General features: G+C 43.0%; 1 protein-coding gene across 1 annotated transcript in view; it reads left to right on the top strand.

The window, feature by feature from the left end:
• Shroom4 (shroom family member 4) overlaps nt 1–15,421 on the top strand; it is a 206,220-nt gene that overhangs the window by 161,610 nt on the left and 29,189 nt on the right. Inside the window, 7 exon segments of the mRNA XM_032890213.1 lie at nt 301–435; nt 633; nt 2,623–2,645; nt 2,647–3,098; nt 3,101–3,118; nt 3,121–5,093; nt 10,259–10,320. Coding sequence (XP_032746104.1) covers nt 301–435; nt 633; nt 2,623–2,645; nt 2,647–3,098; nt 3,101–3,118; nt 3,121–5,093; nt 10,259–10,320 — 2,664 coding nt within the window.

The following is a 15,421-nucleotide window of genomic DNA, read 5'->3' as shown; positions in this document are numbered from 1 at the left end:
GCAGTAGCTCCTATGTAGTCCACATACATCTGTTGACTGTGTACTGCATCTTTAACATTAGTGTGCATAGTTGGATATGTTTGTGAACAAAACATTTCCATAGATGCTGGCATTCTATGTCTCCAGGAATCCTCCATGAGGTGAAGGAAATTTGAGGAGTGGAATCGAGGAGGGACACTTAGATGTCCGCACTAGTTCCTTCTAAGATAAGCTAGCTCATTGAATGGAAAGAAGGGGTAGGTACGGAAGTTGCTTGGGAAATGATTTCAGTGCTGACTTCCTGACTCTTTCTTGCCATAGGAGAAACACCCCTGTGAGTAGGCCGCACTCATGGCATGTGGCCAAGCTATTGGAGGGGTGCCCTGACGTGGCCACCACCATGCATTTCCCTTCTGAAGCCTTCAGCTTGTCCTGGCATTCTGGTTGCAACACAAGGTGAGTCTGGGACTTTCCCTCAAGGTAGGCTCCAGGACTGATCCCTCACTCCCCCCCCTCTAATCTTTCTCCCTGCTGGATACCTTAGAGCCGATTTGGTATAACAGAAATGGCATGGCCATCTAGAGTCTCTCGGTTCTTAACTAGTTATAAGGCTAACACTATGATTTTGAGCATGCATCTTTACTTCTTGATAGTGTTTCTTCAAAGTAGTTCATTTGAATCACAAAGATAGCCACTGTGTCCTGATTCTCACACAGGTTTCACGAAAGTTATTTTGTCTCGACCCTTTCCTGGAGGATTCCTGTGGGGAAGTAGTGTTCTCTATCTACAGTCACCACCAGACCTGCCTCCCACTGTTCATTGGCTCTAGTATAGAGCAGAGCTCTCCTGTGCAGAGCTCCCACCAAGTCACAGGCCTAGCTCAATGGGGAGCTTGATGTTGTCCATTTTCATTGAAACAACTACCCAAGGGACAAACTACTTGTTTGGTTTCTTTCCCCCACCTTCGCAGAGTCAGCCAAAGTTCATTCCTCAGCTGCATTTCTTTTTCAATAATCAGTTTTTCCTTCCAAGAATGGGTTTTGTTGTGGGAGCTTAAGGAAGCTAAAACTCAAACAGTGAGTTTTCTCTAGTTTGGTATTTTTATTTTGTTGTTGCAGCCAGGGACCCATGGCCCAGGCAGCTTTGTTCTAGGAGAATACATGGAAGTGCATTCTAGATTTGGCTCCTGTCTGAGTATGTGCATGCATGCATGTGTGCATGTGTGTCTGCATTCCAGCAGAAAGTGAGGCAAGTAGCAGGTCCCCTTGCCAACAAGAAATGACTATATTCCTAGCTCAGAGCCAAGTGAGAAGGGTGGTTAAGGCCATGCAATGAGCAAGAATCAGAGAGATCTGGTCTTACGGGTCTCATGGAATGCTGTCAGCACTCAGCTGTGACTCTTTCTGAGCTATGACCTGTTTGAGAGTGGCCTGCAACCTCTAAGGTTCTAGGCAAAGAACATTAATGGAACTTCTTGGCTCAGTCTGGCTATGTGTGTGGGAAATGGTCCTTAACAGTCAAAATTATGTCTTATTCTTGGTCTTCCTTGGGTGATTTTGCTATTGGTAGATAAAGGGATGTATGGATGAGCAAAGTCCACTCTTCCATCATTCCTAGTAGTAGAAGGACTAACAACAAACTGAGAGCACCTGGGCTCTTGCTTTCTTGGCTGATTTCACCCACAGAGCAACACTCTGGCGGAGATGGTACTGTTTTTTCCCATTTGAAGTTGTTATCAGAGACCTGGGTTCCAATTGCAGCTCAGTTCAGCTTCTTTGTGCGCTTACTGAAATAGTTAGTCTGCTTTCCTTTGTGGGTTAGACAGTGAAGAAAACAATCTCATTTGGGCTTCAAATGGAAGGTTGTAAAGGGCCTCAGTGAATAATCAGATTTTCTATTCGAGAGGAATATAGTACGTTCTAGGGATGTACGCCAGCAACAGAGCCTTTCCCTGGCATGTTCCAGGCCCCCGGTCCTAACCACCAGCACTCTAAATGAAGTGATGTGGAATTTCTAGAATAAAGAAATATTTGCACTCCAATTCTGACTGTACCACACTAGTTAGAGTTTGTAAAAATTACCTTCTCAAAGTCACTTCCCTCTGTGGAGCTTGTTTCGTTGACACCAGAGGTTTTCCAAAGTGGAGTAGGACGCCGTGGCCTGTGTATCACATGCTCTCCATATGATTATGATGGACACTCGGGTTTGAGAATCATGGGTTTATGAAATGCTCTGGCTGAAGTCGAAATAGCCTCATGGGGGCTCCTTCCTCTCTAATGCTAATGTTCTGGACTAGCCCCCCCCCACGCACACACACCCACTGGTAGAGAAGCATACACGGATCCGAGGGACTACTTAGAAGAAAGTCAAACATGTTAGCGTAACATAGTACATAACTGCTATGGCACTAAGTCTTTGGGGGTGTTTGTTCTTCTCCTCTATATGAAATCCTGTTTCTATTCTGTCATAGTCCTGTGGTGCCCCTGTGTCACTCTCGTTACTTATCTTCCTTTCTTTCCCTTAGGTCCTTTTATTTGTAGCATGGGTGTCACTGGCTTGACCTGTTCTTATCCATGGCAGACTGGCCAGAGTAGGGAAGGTGTCTGATTGCCTGACTAACTAATGCATGTACCAGTCTTACAGTGCATGAGTGTACAGTGGTGCCCACCTCCCGCATTGCAGCACTGAGAAAAGCAGCCCATTGGCATGGAGAGCCTGAACAGCAGGCCAAGCTACCCACGATGGCCACCTCTTACCCATTGAGCAGAACATGTACCCCAGCCAGCGTGACTCAGCCTACAGCTCTTTCTCAGCCAGCTCAAATGCCTCTGACTGTGCCCTTTCCCTTAAGCCAGAGGAACCACCCTCTACAGACTGTGTCATGTCAGCCCCAGGGCCGACTAAAGTCACTGATGACCAAGCTAATGTATCTGAGACCTCAGGAAGTAGCCATAGTACCAGTGGGGGCCACATGACCTCCACTTCCCATGCATCATCCTGCTCAGAAGAAGGGCACCACTCAGGACCTGCCAAGATGGTGCGGGGTCCACCAGAGCCTCCAGTGAGGCGGGACAGCCTTCAGGCCTCTAGAGCCAAATCTCTCAATGGAGAGCAGCATCGGCATCTGAACCTGTGGACTCATAACAAAGGAAAACCCAGCCTTAGAGACAATGCTGCCCCCAAGGAGCTCTAACCAGTTCTGCTGCATTAGTGGGCAAGACCAGGTGACAGGTGAGGACCACCAGAACTGTGAGCTCAGCAAGCCTTCTGAATCCAGCCAGGATGACTGTGAGCATCTACTGATAGAGGGCTCCTCCAAAGCTCTTGATTCTCCAAAGGCCCATGACAAAGGTTCCAACAAAGAGTTCGGCCTGCTTAAGGAGGCTTCAGCAGATCTGGCTAACACTTTGTCTTTTGGTGCCATCCCGCACCTCCGAGGAAGCATAGAACATCGCCATAGTGCTCCTGAACAGCTGTTGGCATCCCACTTGCAGCAGATGCACCTTGATTCCAGAGGCAACAAGGGGATGGAGTTGCCGACTGGGCAGGATGGACACCAGTGGACCATGTCCCCTTTGCACAACAACCCTAAAGGGAAGAAAAGTCCAGGTCTCCCCACAGGAAGTACCCAGGACCAGACCAGCAAAGAAAGGAAGACCAAGCCCACAGATGATAAGCTGATGGTTTCTGTACACCAGAGCCAAAGTGATGCCCTACTTGGAGAGGTCGATGGACACCCATCAGAACGAACTTACCTAGACTCAAACCGAGCAAGCAGAGCAAGCAGTGACTCGACTAGCCAGCAGCCCTCTGCCACTTGCTCCCCTGTTCAACAAACCAGAGACTTCTTTTCAGCCAATAAAGTAGTTGGTCACACTGAAGCAACTGAAGAAGGTGACAATGAGCCTAAGGAAGGTGGCCGATTGGGTGGCAGAAGAAGCGGAGGCCCCCGAGGTCGCTCCATCCAAAACCGACGGAAGAGTGAGAGGTTCGCTACCAATCTACGGAATGAAATTCAGAGGAGGAAAGCCCAGCTCCAGAAAAGTAAGGGCCCCTTGTCACAATTGTGTGACACTAAGGAAGATGTGGAAGAGACCCAAGAGCCTCCAGAAAGCCCTCCACTCCCTGCTTCTAACTCATCTCTTCTCCCTTCATATAAGAACGTCCCTAGCCGTGGAGATCAGCCCTTTAACAAAAGCATGATTCTCAGGGCTAGATCTTCAGAATGCCTCAGCCAAGCCTCAGAGAGCTCTAAAGCGAGGGTAGGCTTAGAGGGAAGAATGAGCCCTGGCCAGAGGTCTGGCCAGTCTTCTTTGGCCCTGAACACATGGTGGAAGGCATCTGACTCATCCACCTTAGACACTGAGAAAGCAAATGCTCACCACGGGGTCTGTAGAGGTCATTGGAGATGGTCTCCAGAACATAACGCACAGCCACAGGTGGCACTATCCACAGAGGGTCCTTCCAACCCAGATGACAACAAAGAATTGAAGATGCCTACTCCTCAGGCTGGGGATGAAGCCGTCCTCATGCCATTTGCAGACAGAAGAAAGTTCTTTGAAGAGAGCAGCAAATCTTTATCTACATCTCATTTGCCAGGCTTAACCACTCATAACAAGCCATTTATCCAGAGATCAAAACCTATAGATCAAAACTTCCAGTCAGTGAGCTATAGGGAATTAAGATGTCATCCTATGGACCAATCATATCATTCTGCAGACCAACCATACCATGCTGCCGACCAATCATATCATTCCTTGTCACCACTTCAGTCAGAAGCTCCCACTTACCCAGACTGCTTTGCTCCCAAAGGCGTAGATAATTCCCTGTACTGTAAGCCACTGCACCATGGGGATTATGATTACCACAGGACCTGTTCTCATCCCTGCAGTGCTCAGGGAACTGTAATGCATGATCCTTGCATTTGCTGTTCTGGAGAAATTTGCCCTGCCTTGCTAAAGAGAAATTTGTTGCCAAAATGCCACAACTGTAGGTGTCACCATCACCAATGCATCCGGTGTACAGGTTGCTGTCACAGTCCTCAGCATGGTGCCCATGAGGACAGCAGTATGGCATCTGGCAATGCTTGGAAATCCAGGAAGGCAGCCATACAGGTGAGGACTTAGTTCTTGGGTGAGTGAAGTTGATTATTATTATTATTATTATTATTATTATTATTATTATTACACTTACGATGATATAGTCTCTTCTGTACACTTAGCCACCAAGATTTCAACATACATGTGCAACTATAGAGGTTGGCAGAAGTAACCTTTGCTCCTTAAAATTAGCAGGACTGGAATTGGTTTGAATGGTAAAATTAGTATTTGGGTGACCTGGAGCTAACTATGAATGTATTATGATTTGATGTACTATTTTGAAAGGAAAATGTATGTCCACCTTATAAAACAGCTAGTAGTAATAAATTAAAAGGTAGAATCCATATATGAGGTGAAACATGTATTGTCTTCTTGAGTCTGGCTTATTTTGCTTAACGTATTTTTTTGTAATTTTACCCACTTTTCTTTTTTTAATTTTTTTTAATAATTTAATTTTTATTCACTGTACATCTCAATCACAGCCCTCTCTCTCCTCTTCTCCCAGTTCCACCCTTACACATTTGATTTTTAAAAATAATTTATTTTTATTTACTTTCTATGTTTTACCCATTTTTCTACAAATGTCATGACTTATTCTTTTCCTTATGACTAAATAAAATTATGTGTAGTAGCCAGAGGACTCTAAGTCCTACCACAGATCTACTTACACACCCTTAGAGCAATAGCTACACTACTTCGAGTAGCTGAGGAATAAAGCCAGCATAGATGCCCATCAATAGACGAACGTGTGACATCGCTCTTCTGTCGGAAACAAGATAGAGTACAGTGTTTTCCACTCTGTGGTCATACAGAAGATGAAGGGAACAAGACATGGAAGCACATTCAGTAGCTTGATGTGGATTAGATTTACATAACAGCCAGCAAATTGACATTAATATTGTACATGTCATAGGAAGCACATTTTTGCCTAAAGGAGTATAAGCAAATGATAACCTTTAACGTGCATGCTGTGGTATTCTTGAAACGTACAATTTAACATTCCCCACCTATGCAGCTTACATTTATTTTAATTATCATATTTCTAATATTCTAATAGACTTCAAGGCTATGGTAAACAATATTGCTTTCTGAATATTAAATTAAAATACTTCATTACTTCTCCAGAGTTGTACAAAGTTGAACTTTGTCCATTGGCTCTCTAGCCTATAACCTTGCTGAACTCACTGATGAATTCTAGGAGCTCTGTGGTAGTTTATAGATTTCTCACATAGACAGTTGCTTCATCTTAGACTCTGTGTGTGCTTGGCTGGGGAAGGGAGCCTGACTGCTTTGCCTGGGATCCCCAATACAGTGTTCAGAAGGAATGGGGAGAGCAACGCTGTTGCTCCGATTTCAATGTTTCTCTGACGTTCGGTGGCTAGCATCTTGCGGTAATTGTTGTTCTGTAGTCCGCCTTTATTAGGTTGAGAAATGCCCTTTCAGTCCTAGCTTCAAAGAGTTTCTCTCTCTCTCTCTCTCTCTCTCTCTCTCTCTCTCTCTCTCTCTCTCTAAATTAAGAATGGATTTGGGGTTCTTTCAAATGTTTTTCCCTGTATCTATTGAGATGACCATGCAGTTTTAGTTTGTGTCTAAATTTACAGTGAGCTATATCAATTGGATTCTGAACTAAGTAGCTTCCTTGCATTTCTAGGATAAACCCCACTTGGTTATAATGTACTTTTTATGCTGCTAGCCTGATGTTATTGCTGTTTTGTTAAGGCCCTTTGCATCTACATTAGAGATTGTAGACTATATTGTAAAATCTTTGCCTTTTCTAACTTGGTAATGCTAGCAAAATGAGGTGGCAAGCACTCCCTCTTCTTGTATTTTCAGGGAGAATATATAGCACTGGTGTTATTTCTTCCTTAAGCACGTGGCGAAATTTATCATCAAAATTGTTTGAGCCTGAATTTTCTTTGTGCGATTGGTTGAAAATGTTCATTAATTTCCTCAATAGTAACAGAGTTATTGAGACAATCTGTTTCTTCTTGGGTGAACTTTGGTAGCTGGTAGCTTTTAAGGAATTAATCTATGCCATTGAGGTTTTGACATTTATATAGATAAAATGGTTGGAACCTACTTTGAAGTGCACCTAAGAATGTAAGTTGCACTGCTTGATGAATGGAGGAGCAAACAGGCACACGATAAGGTGAACACAGCACCAACGCTGTTTGAAGCATCGAGACAGGATATGTAGATGTTCCATGTCAACCACTTTCCTCTTTTTCATATGCTGAAAATATTCACAGTACTAACAAAAAGAGAAAAGGAAATGTAGATAATGCCCGACAGGCATTGAAGCTCAAACTAGACTAGCTGGGCTTAAATTCCTTCCCCAGAATTTATAGCGCCTAATCTTTCCCATCTAAAAATTGAAGGTAATAACAGCACCTGCTTCGTACATTGCATTAAATGGCGAACATGTGCAAAGCCTTTAGAACAGTGACTGCCAGACAGTAATCATCCTATAAAGCAAGCTATTTTAAGATGAGGGGAAGTTGGGCCTAGGCTTGAGAGATCTTGGCTGAAAGAAGTACTCACAAGCAAGTACTGGGGAAAGGAGGGTGAAGGTGAAGGCAAAAGGTGGCTACAGGGGTGTTGTCTCAGGACCAGCTCCTCTAAAAGAGAAGGAAGTTCCATTGACAGGAGCAGCAGCTGGCTGTAGCAATACAGACAAGCTATGACCATGCCATACCCTTCCTTTTGTACTTGCAGGAGGGACGCATTGGGTTCTGTTATATCTTTAGATACTAGGGTTTTCAGGCACGATGCTTATGCATAGAGGAATGTTATTTTCTACCCTTTGTCACGAATCCTGCATTCCTGACCCTGTGAGACATACAGCTCTGACAAAGGATTTGCTGTGGTGGCTACCTGAAGAAAGGCCAAGAGGCTGCCCTGTCTCTCATGAAGAAGGCTATGGAGGGAGCTAACTAGCTCTGGCTTAGTAATGTCTAGAGCAGGAAAATCTGCGTATACCTCCAACACACACATTTTATGCCAGTTAGTTTTACATACGTAGCCAGATGATTGCACTGAACACTTACATGGGACAGCTGAGGAAACTGACTCTCAGAGATCACACATCTCACAAGGTGCAGAGTCAGGATTTGAACAACATAAAAGTAACATATATGGCTGTCCACTGAATTCTGGGTACCTTAGATTATTAATGTATTCACTCCTCTAGCAATCAAGAAATAGATACTCTGGTCATGAATATAGTACCATATAGCAAGTACCATATATTTGTGGTATAATGTACAAATATTCATATATATTATATGTGTATGTTACATATAATATACACATGTTATATGTGTGACATATATTCTATAATATGTGTGTGTATAATACACCATACAACCAAGTTACATGGGCGAAGGCAGATGTGGATTCCAAAGCACTGCTTCTAGCTGCAGAGGCTGTGTGCTGGAGTATGTGTGAACTGCCTCTTCGTGAGTAGAGTTCAAACATGGAGAAAGCCTGGGCCTTCTCCTATGTAGCAAACAGGGTAGCTTCTAGCTATTTCACTATCACCGAGGCAGCAAGACTGTTATCCTCAACTGCTACCAATATCGCTTCCTTGCTTCAAAGAGCACAGACCAGTTATAGTAATCTTAAGTGACTGAGGGAAAAGAGTGAAGTGATACAGAGAATCTGGGAAGGTCAGTAGGGGTTGGTGAAGGGCGAATCTGGGAAGGCTGGTAGGACTGGATGGAAGGTTTTGTTTGGGTTACTCACTGCTATTTTCTAAGCACTTTCCCAGGACGAGACTGAACATGGAGAGGGAATCCGGGTGCTTGCTGTGACTGCCTTTGTGGTACCTTTGGGGGCAGTGACATCTCACAAGTATGTCAAGGCAGACAGAGGCTGAAGTGTAATTATTAGAATTGCTTGGATTCCCTCCCCACCCCCCAGAGACTGTTCTCCAGTTTTCTGGAAGCCGGAATCAGGAAATAAACCTCACCTTTTTCGTAGTACCATCTCCTTGAGGCATTATTCTCCTGTATTATTCAGGCTGGGCTCGTGCACTCAAGTAGTCTTCCTGCAACAGACTCCCCAGTATGGTGGCTACAGAGGCTTCCACGCACTGTGCCAGGCAGTCTCTCCACACCTCATTTGATCCTCACTAATAAGCTTTATCTGCCAAATAGCAAACCGAGGTTCAAAATGGTGACAGAACATCCCTTACATAGCACAGATAATAAATGTCTTAGCCGGTATAACTGACACCGAAGACCTATATTCATTCTGCTTCACCAGGTGTTTGTCCCCAAAAGAGAGGCCCACTGGGGCTAAGGCAATAAACCTTGGAAAGGACTAATAATAACAGTATTAGAGCAAAATGAATTTAGAAGCTCAGCGCAGCTTAGGAAAAATGCCTTCTCTTAGGTTAAGCTCTGAGTCGGCAGATGGAGGGTACTCAGTGCAAAGGCGGGAAGAATCTGAAAAGCAAACATGTATTCAGGTTTAGGCTGGCTCCAGTGAGAAGAAAGGAAACTTCTTACAAATGACACGTATGGCTGAGCAATTCAGGAAAATCCATGCAAGGTAGACAGTTTACTTCTATAACATATGAACCAGGGCACTTGATCCTTATCTCCGGAAGAAGAGCTCATGTCAGCCCTTATCTGAAGATGGGTGCATAAAGAACAATTGCAGGATGAGGGGAGCTGACATCTCCACTCTACCTTTGCACACAGTGGAAGAGGCTTTCTGCAGCAGGAAAACCCCCTCGGGGTCAGGGCTTCCAAGAAGATGCTTTCTCTATTGGAAGAAGCAGGAGCAATGAACAGGTTCAAGTAGGACATAAAAAAAGGCCTCCATCCCTTAGAGCGAGCAAAAGCCAGAGCAAACAGCAACCATGCTAGCCCGTTTTTGTTTGTTTGCTTATTTGTTTTGTTTTGTTGGGGTTTTTTTGGAGTTTGGGAGGGGAGGGGAACAATGGGAAAATTCAGCATTCTTAGCCCTGGTCCCTGATGCTTTCTGGATTTCTGCATGAGTGCAGTAGCTCGGCAGGCTTCCCTAAGGAAAGGCAGTCTTCCAACTCTGCATTTCTGCAGCCTGGCTGGGAGCTATGCTACCAGCCAAGGAACCTGGCCAGGCTGCTATTTTTGAAACTACCTAGATACCTGTCTGTTCAAAGTTCCCTAACTTATGAGAATTTTCCTTTGCAGGAATTTCCTGTGGACAAGTGGAAGCCAATAACAGGAAACAGGAAAACTAGTCATTCCGGGAGGTAAGTGACTACTCAGGGGTTTGGGGTGACTTTGTGCCTCCGAAGCTTCCTTAGAAATTACAATGACTTTTGGTTTGCTTGATTTTCTTTGACGAAACTGGTATGCTGTTCACACCAAGGATTCGTTGTCCTATATACTCTAGTGTGCCCTATATACCTCCATCCGAATATAGACTCAAGAGATTATGAGACTAGGCAGGAGTCAGCAGCATTGTAAGGTATGTCTAAAGTAGCCATGTCTAGATATGCCTGAGGACTATGCTGAAACAAGTTAGAAGACCTAATCTGTGCCTGGCTTCTCAGTGGCCACAAGCAGTTGGAGCCAACAGAGAAGAGGGACTATTCTCTTTGTCCAACATTTTCGGAGGTGCCCGCTTCTTGGGTTCTGCCACTACACTTTTAGGAGGACTTATTGACAACTGAAGGGCTGTTAAAAAACCGTTTATGCTGGTGATGGGTTGCAACTCTTGAAGAAAGGCACATGGGCTTGGAATAAAGAGAAAAGAACTGCTTTGGGCATTGGACAGAGCATCTAATGCCTAAAATTGTGGATGGTACACCTCATAGTCTCTAGAGACAGGGTGCTCTGGGTAAAATCAGAGCTGTGGATAGTCACCTTTCTGAGTTGCTGCTTACAACTCAGATCTCTCTCTCTCTCTCTCTCTCTCTCTCCTCCCTCCCCTCCCTCCCTCTCTCCTCCCTCCTCCTCTCTCTCTCCCTCCCTCTCCCTCTCTCCCTCCCTCTCCTCTTCTTTCTTTCATTTTTCTCCCTTCTATCCCTCTCTTTTTCCCTCCCTCCCTCTCTCCCTCCCTCTCCTTTTTGGTACAACATCTTGATATGCTCTTTCAGCCAGTTTTTCTCAGGCCAGAGAGTACAAGAGGGTTCTCCATGATTTCGAGTCCGATTTCCATCTCCAGAGGAAAGGAGGAGACAGAAACAATGATTGCAAGCTGGGCCTGTTCTCCAAGTAAGGGCACTAAGAGACATGAAAAGACTCTTGGTTTGCTGGCCCTTAAATAATCCAGAATCCTTTCAGGTGGTCTACATTATGCGCCATTACTTTTAATTACAGCATAACTATGTAATTTCCCCTTCCCTTTCTTCCCTCCAACTCCCCCATGTCCTCTCCTGCAAGCCTCTTTTTCTTTGATTATTATTGTCAAATGCACACACATGCATAAATGTAGAAAGGTACCCTGCTGGGTCTATTTAGTGTCGCTTACATGTATACGATTTTAGGCATAACCACTTGGTAGTGGATAACCAACTAGGGGCTCCTCCCTGAGGAATGCCAATGGAAAGCTTCACTGATGAAGGATCAGAGCTACAGTTAGCTGTGGTGGTAATCAACAGCTTTCTCATTGGACTTAAGGCCCATTGATGAGAGGAAAATATACCTTGAACTGGAAACCTAGCCAACTATCAAGGGATACTACGCTTGTGGGTCGTAGTGGAAAACCTACTACGTAGAGGAAACATGTTCATTTTCCCCCTGCAAATGGATGATCAGAGTACATTCAAACTTGTATTTCCTCGCTACAGTAGTTCTTTTGCTGTCTGTCTTATAGAGGTGCTACAGAGAACTTAGATAATTGAACTGAGGTAACAGCAAATGGTAGTGTTAGGTTCCAGACAGTCTAACCCGAAAGTTCCTGTTCCCCTCTCTCTCACCATTTTACCTGCTTTCATTACGATCCAAAAAGGACAGCCTGCAAATAGATTCCTCAATAGAGTGTTTCGGGAGTCCAAGTTCTAGGTACTTGTAGGACTCACTGGTTTGATCAATATCCTGCCACCAAAAGCTCTGGACTGTTTTATACTATGTCCTTGGGGATATTATTTTAATCTAGTGACACTGTCACTATATATATTATATATATATATGTTTTATATTTTATTAGACTGAAGCCTTTAAAAGAGGATACCATACCTTGGACATAACCTTATTCTATATGCTTAGTACAGAGATGTCTTGCAAATGGTATTTATCATCTGGTAGCCAAAAGAAGAAATAGAATCTACTCACCACTACATGTGTGAAAAGACACAAAAACAATAATGCTAACTAACATTTCCATGATTTTTTTCCCTTTTTATTTTCTTCAACACTTGGGAAAGAATCTATGATCTTGTGCATGCGAGGCAAGCGCTTCACCATAAAGCAATACCCCAGGGCAGTAAATAACTGAGTTCTGTGCTGTAAGCACTATGGAATGCATTTTACAAGTCTTTATCACTGCAAGGCTGTGCAGTAGGTGGAATCAGCGTAGGTACAGTTTCTGTTCCGTGTAGTACAGAGAAGCAATTGAGGCATACACAAGCACATTCATTTGCCTAAAGCCCCTCAGCTGGTAAGTTAATTCTCCCTAAGTAGTTTCACTTCAGAAACAGCATTCTACATCTTCCCAGTGTCCAAATTGCTTCTCCTACTCACTTGTCCATGAGGTAAGAGTCTTACTAAGAACTTAGCATGTGTACTGCCTTTTGCTTAGCAAGGTGGGAGCTACTAGTGACAGAGCAGCGAGAAGCATTGTCTGCCCACAGCTTGAGCAGAGCAAGAGTAGCCCACGCAAGGTTCAACAGTGGTAATAATACATTATTACCTGCAAAACAACCCATGTGCTATAAGTTGGATTGAGCAACTTATGGCAAAACTTCCTAACAATTCCAGCATGTAGTTATGATATCAGGGTATGGGATCTCACAGTTGAGTATGCAACAGAAACATCTAGAGAGCTTGTTAAAACATGAGAGCTTGTTGGGCCCCCAGAAAAATCTAATTTCAGAGGTGTGAAGTAGGGTTCAAAATCAGCATTGCTAACTGGCTCCTTGAGTGCTACTGGACCACACATCGAGAATTGCTAACTCAAATAAAGGATTTGAGGTTCAGTGAGGGTAAATTATCCACTCAAGGTCATAGCTGGTAAGGGCATCCGCTCAGCTTTTAAGTATGCTTTTCCTTCTAAAAGTTTTCAAAAGAATACAGAATTTCAACAAGAAACACTAGGCCGCAGCCCATGATAATTATTTATTGTGTTCTGTTATCATCACTTCATGGGGTGATAAGGAAATGAAGGCTGAAAGTTGTAGGAGAGGAGAGTAAGCAACATTCGAGTTGAGATCTATAGTCACGTGCTTCTTCCTCCCCATACTCCTTCTCAGTGACTCTTCTTGTCCCTTTCTTATCTCTGTCACTGTCTTCGTCCCTTCTTATGTGTGAGATAGAGTAAGAGCAGCAACAGCAAATATTTGTGAGACTCAAATGAGTAAATATAGAGAAACCCTTCCAATCAAAACATAACATGAGGAATGTTAGTTGTGCTGATGAGGAGAAGACATGGACCATGCTCAGCATTAAGAGTAGAGAAATAGAATTAAGGAAGCTTTAGACCAGGCTAGGTTATCCTGAACTAGATAGGATAACCAACATGAGAGCAAGTCTTGTTCAATCATCACCAGTGAGTACGAAGTTCTGATTGGATAGCACAATGAAGCTCTGAGGTGCTGTGCTTGATGTGGTGACTACGGACAGTGGTAATGAACTAACTATACATCTTCAAAAGCTAGAAGGGGATTTTGAACATTTTGCCATAAAGGCATAATAAATATTTGAGGAGAGATTTTACTCTGACTTAATCATTTGATGTAATCATATTAAATGTATACAATTATTATATACGTGTATCAAGAAATGCCTGGTACCCCACTATTATCTACAACTCAATATATAATTTTTTTCAAAGCTATGAAAGACAATGAAACCTGGAAAAATGACTAAAATTCTTTACATAAAACCATGAAACTTTCAAACAAATAAATTCAAATTAAAAATTATTGACAATCAGTAAGTGGCTTGATAAATGTGGCATCTTAAGCAACTTGGCAGCATTGGCAAGCCGGATGAGTTGGAGGGTAACCAAGAGGGGCAGTTATCCAGGAATTAAAATGTGCTATGGACAAGGGAGCTGGATGTGGAGATGCAGTAGAAATAGAGAACAAAAGATAGATAAATGTGTGTGATGCTTTGGGAGAGAAATAAATGTTTATTATGGAAACAATACTACAGAAAATTAAGCACAAGAAGAAATAGCCTTGTTTCTACCACCTTACTTCTCCCATTTCTGTTGGCCTGTTCTATGTGTGGGGATTATTCTTGGCATAGTTGTAATAACTATGCAAATGAGCTTTCGGATCTTGATACACTAAGCATTATTTGATAAATAATTTTCATTCAGGCTTCCTCACTACAATTTTAACAGCTATAGAATATTTCAGCAGCTTATTGTATGGTAATTTGCTTAATCATTCCTAAATTTTTGAATAATCTGGTTGTTTTCAAGGTTTTTATATTATAAAGTAATTATCTAGAACATTTTGAATAGCTATAGATTTTTTTCTCATTTTGAATTTTCTCATTAAAACAATTATCTCTGAGACAATTATTAAGGAATTTGGAATTTGTATTACTAGGTCACAATATACGACTATTCTTAAGAGTCTTTACAGATTTAACAAGCTCTCCTCAGGAGGCACTTTATAATATCATCTGCAATATACTATAGTAGTTCTCTATACCAAATCTTGCATCATTGAAATTCTTTCTTTTCCTAATGTAACATTTATACCTGCTAATCACCTTAATTTGCTTGCCTTGATCATTCTAGTTTGAACATTTTTTTCATATGTTAATGTAAGATTCTTTGCTTACAAGACATCTTTTTGAAGGATGAGTAGAGAAAACTGGTTCTAGAGCTTTGGAACAGAGGACATAATCAAAACTAGCTGAGTTCTGGAAGCGTGAGAAGTTACTGACATAAATGGAAGAGTCCAGAGAGGGGGCGTTTAGAGGAGAAGACGCTAGCCTAAAACTGAGCTATGTTAGAGATGAAGTTAATGAGCTCTACAGGCAGATTCTTTAAAGGGTGCTTGCCAAACATCCAGCCAGGGGAAGATGAGGAGGAGACAGTGATAAAGCAGAGGGATCAAACGGCCAAAGTGGTAGAAGGAATGATGTGTCAATGTACTGCCATCATGGAAGATAGCATTAATGGGCTTTGACAGTTTGCAATCATCAGGTTTCCTTCAGGAAAGCAAATTTAGT

Source organism: Rattus rattus, chromosome X (genome assembly GCF_011064425.1).
Source record: "Rattus rattus isolate New Zealand chromosome X, Rrattus_CSIRO_v1, whole genome shotgun sequence".
NCBI classification, from domain to species: Eukaryota; Metazoa; Chordata; class Mammalia; order Rodentia; family Muridae; genus Rattus; species Rattus rattus.
The sequence above is the reverse complement of the archived record's forward strand: the minus strand, read 5'-3'. Positions and strand labels throughout refer to the sequence as shown.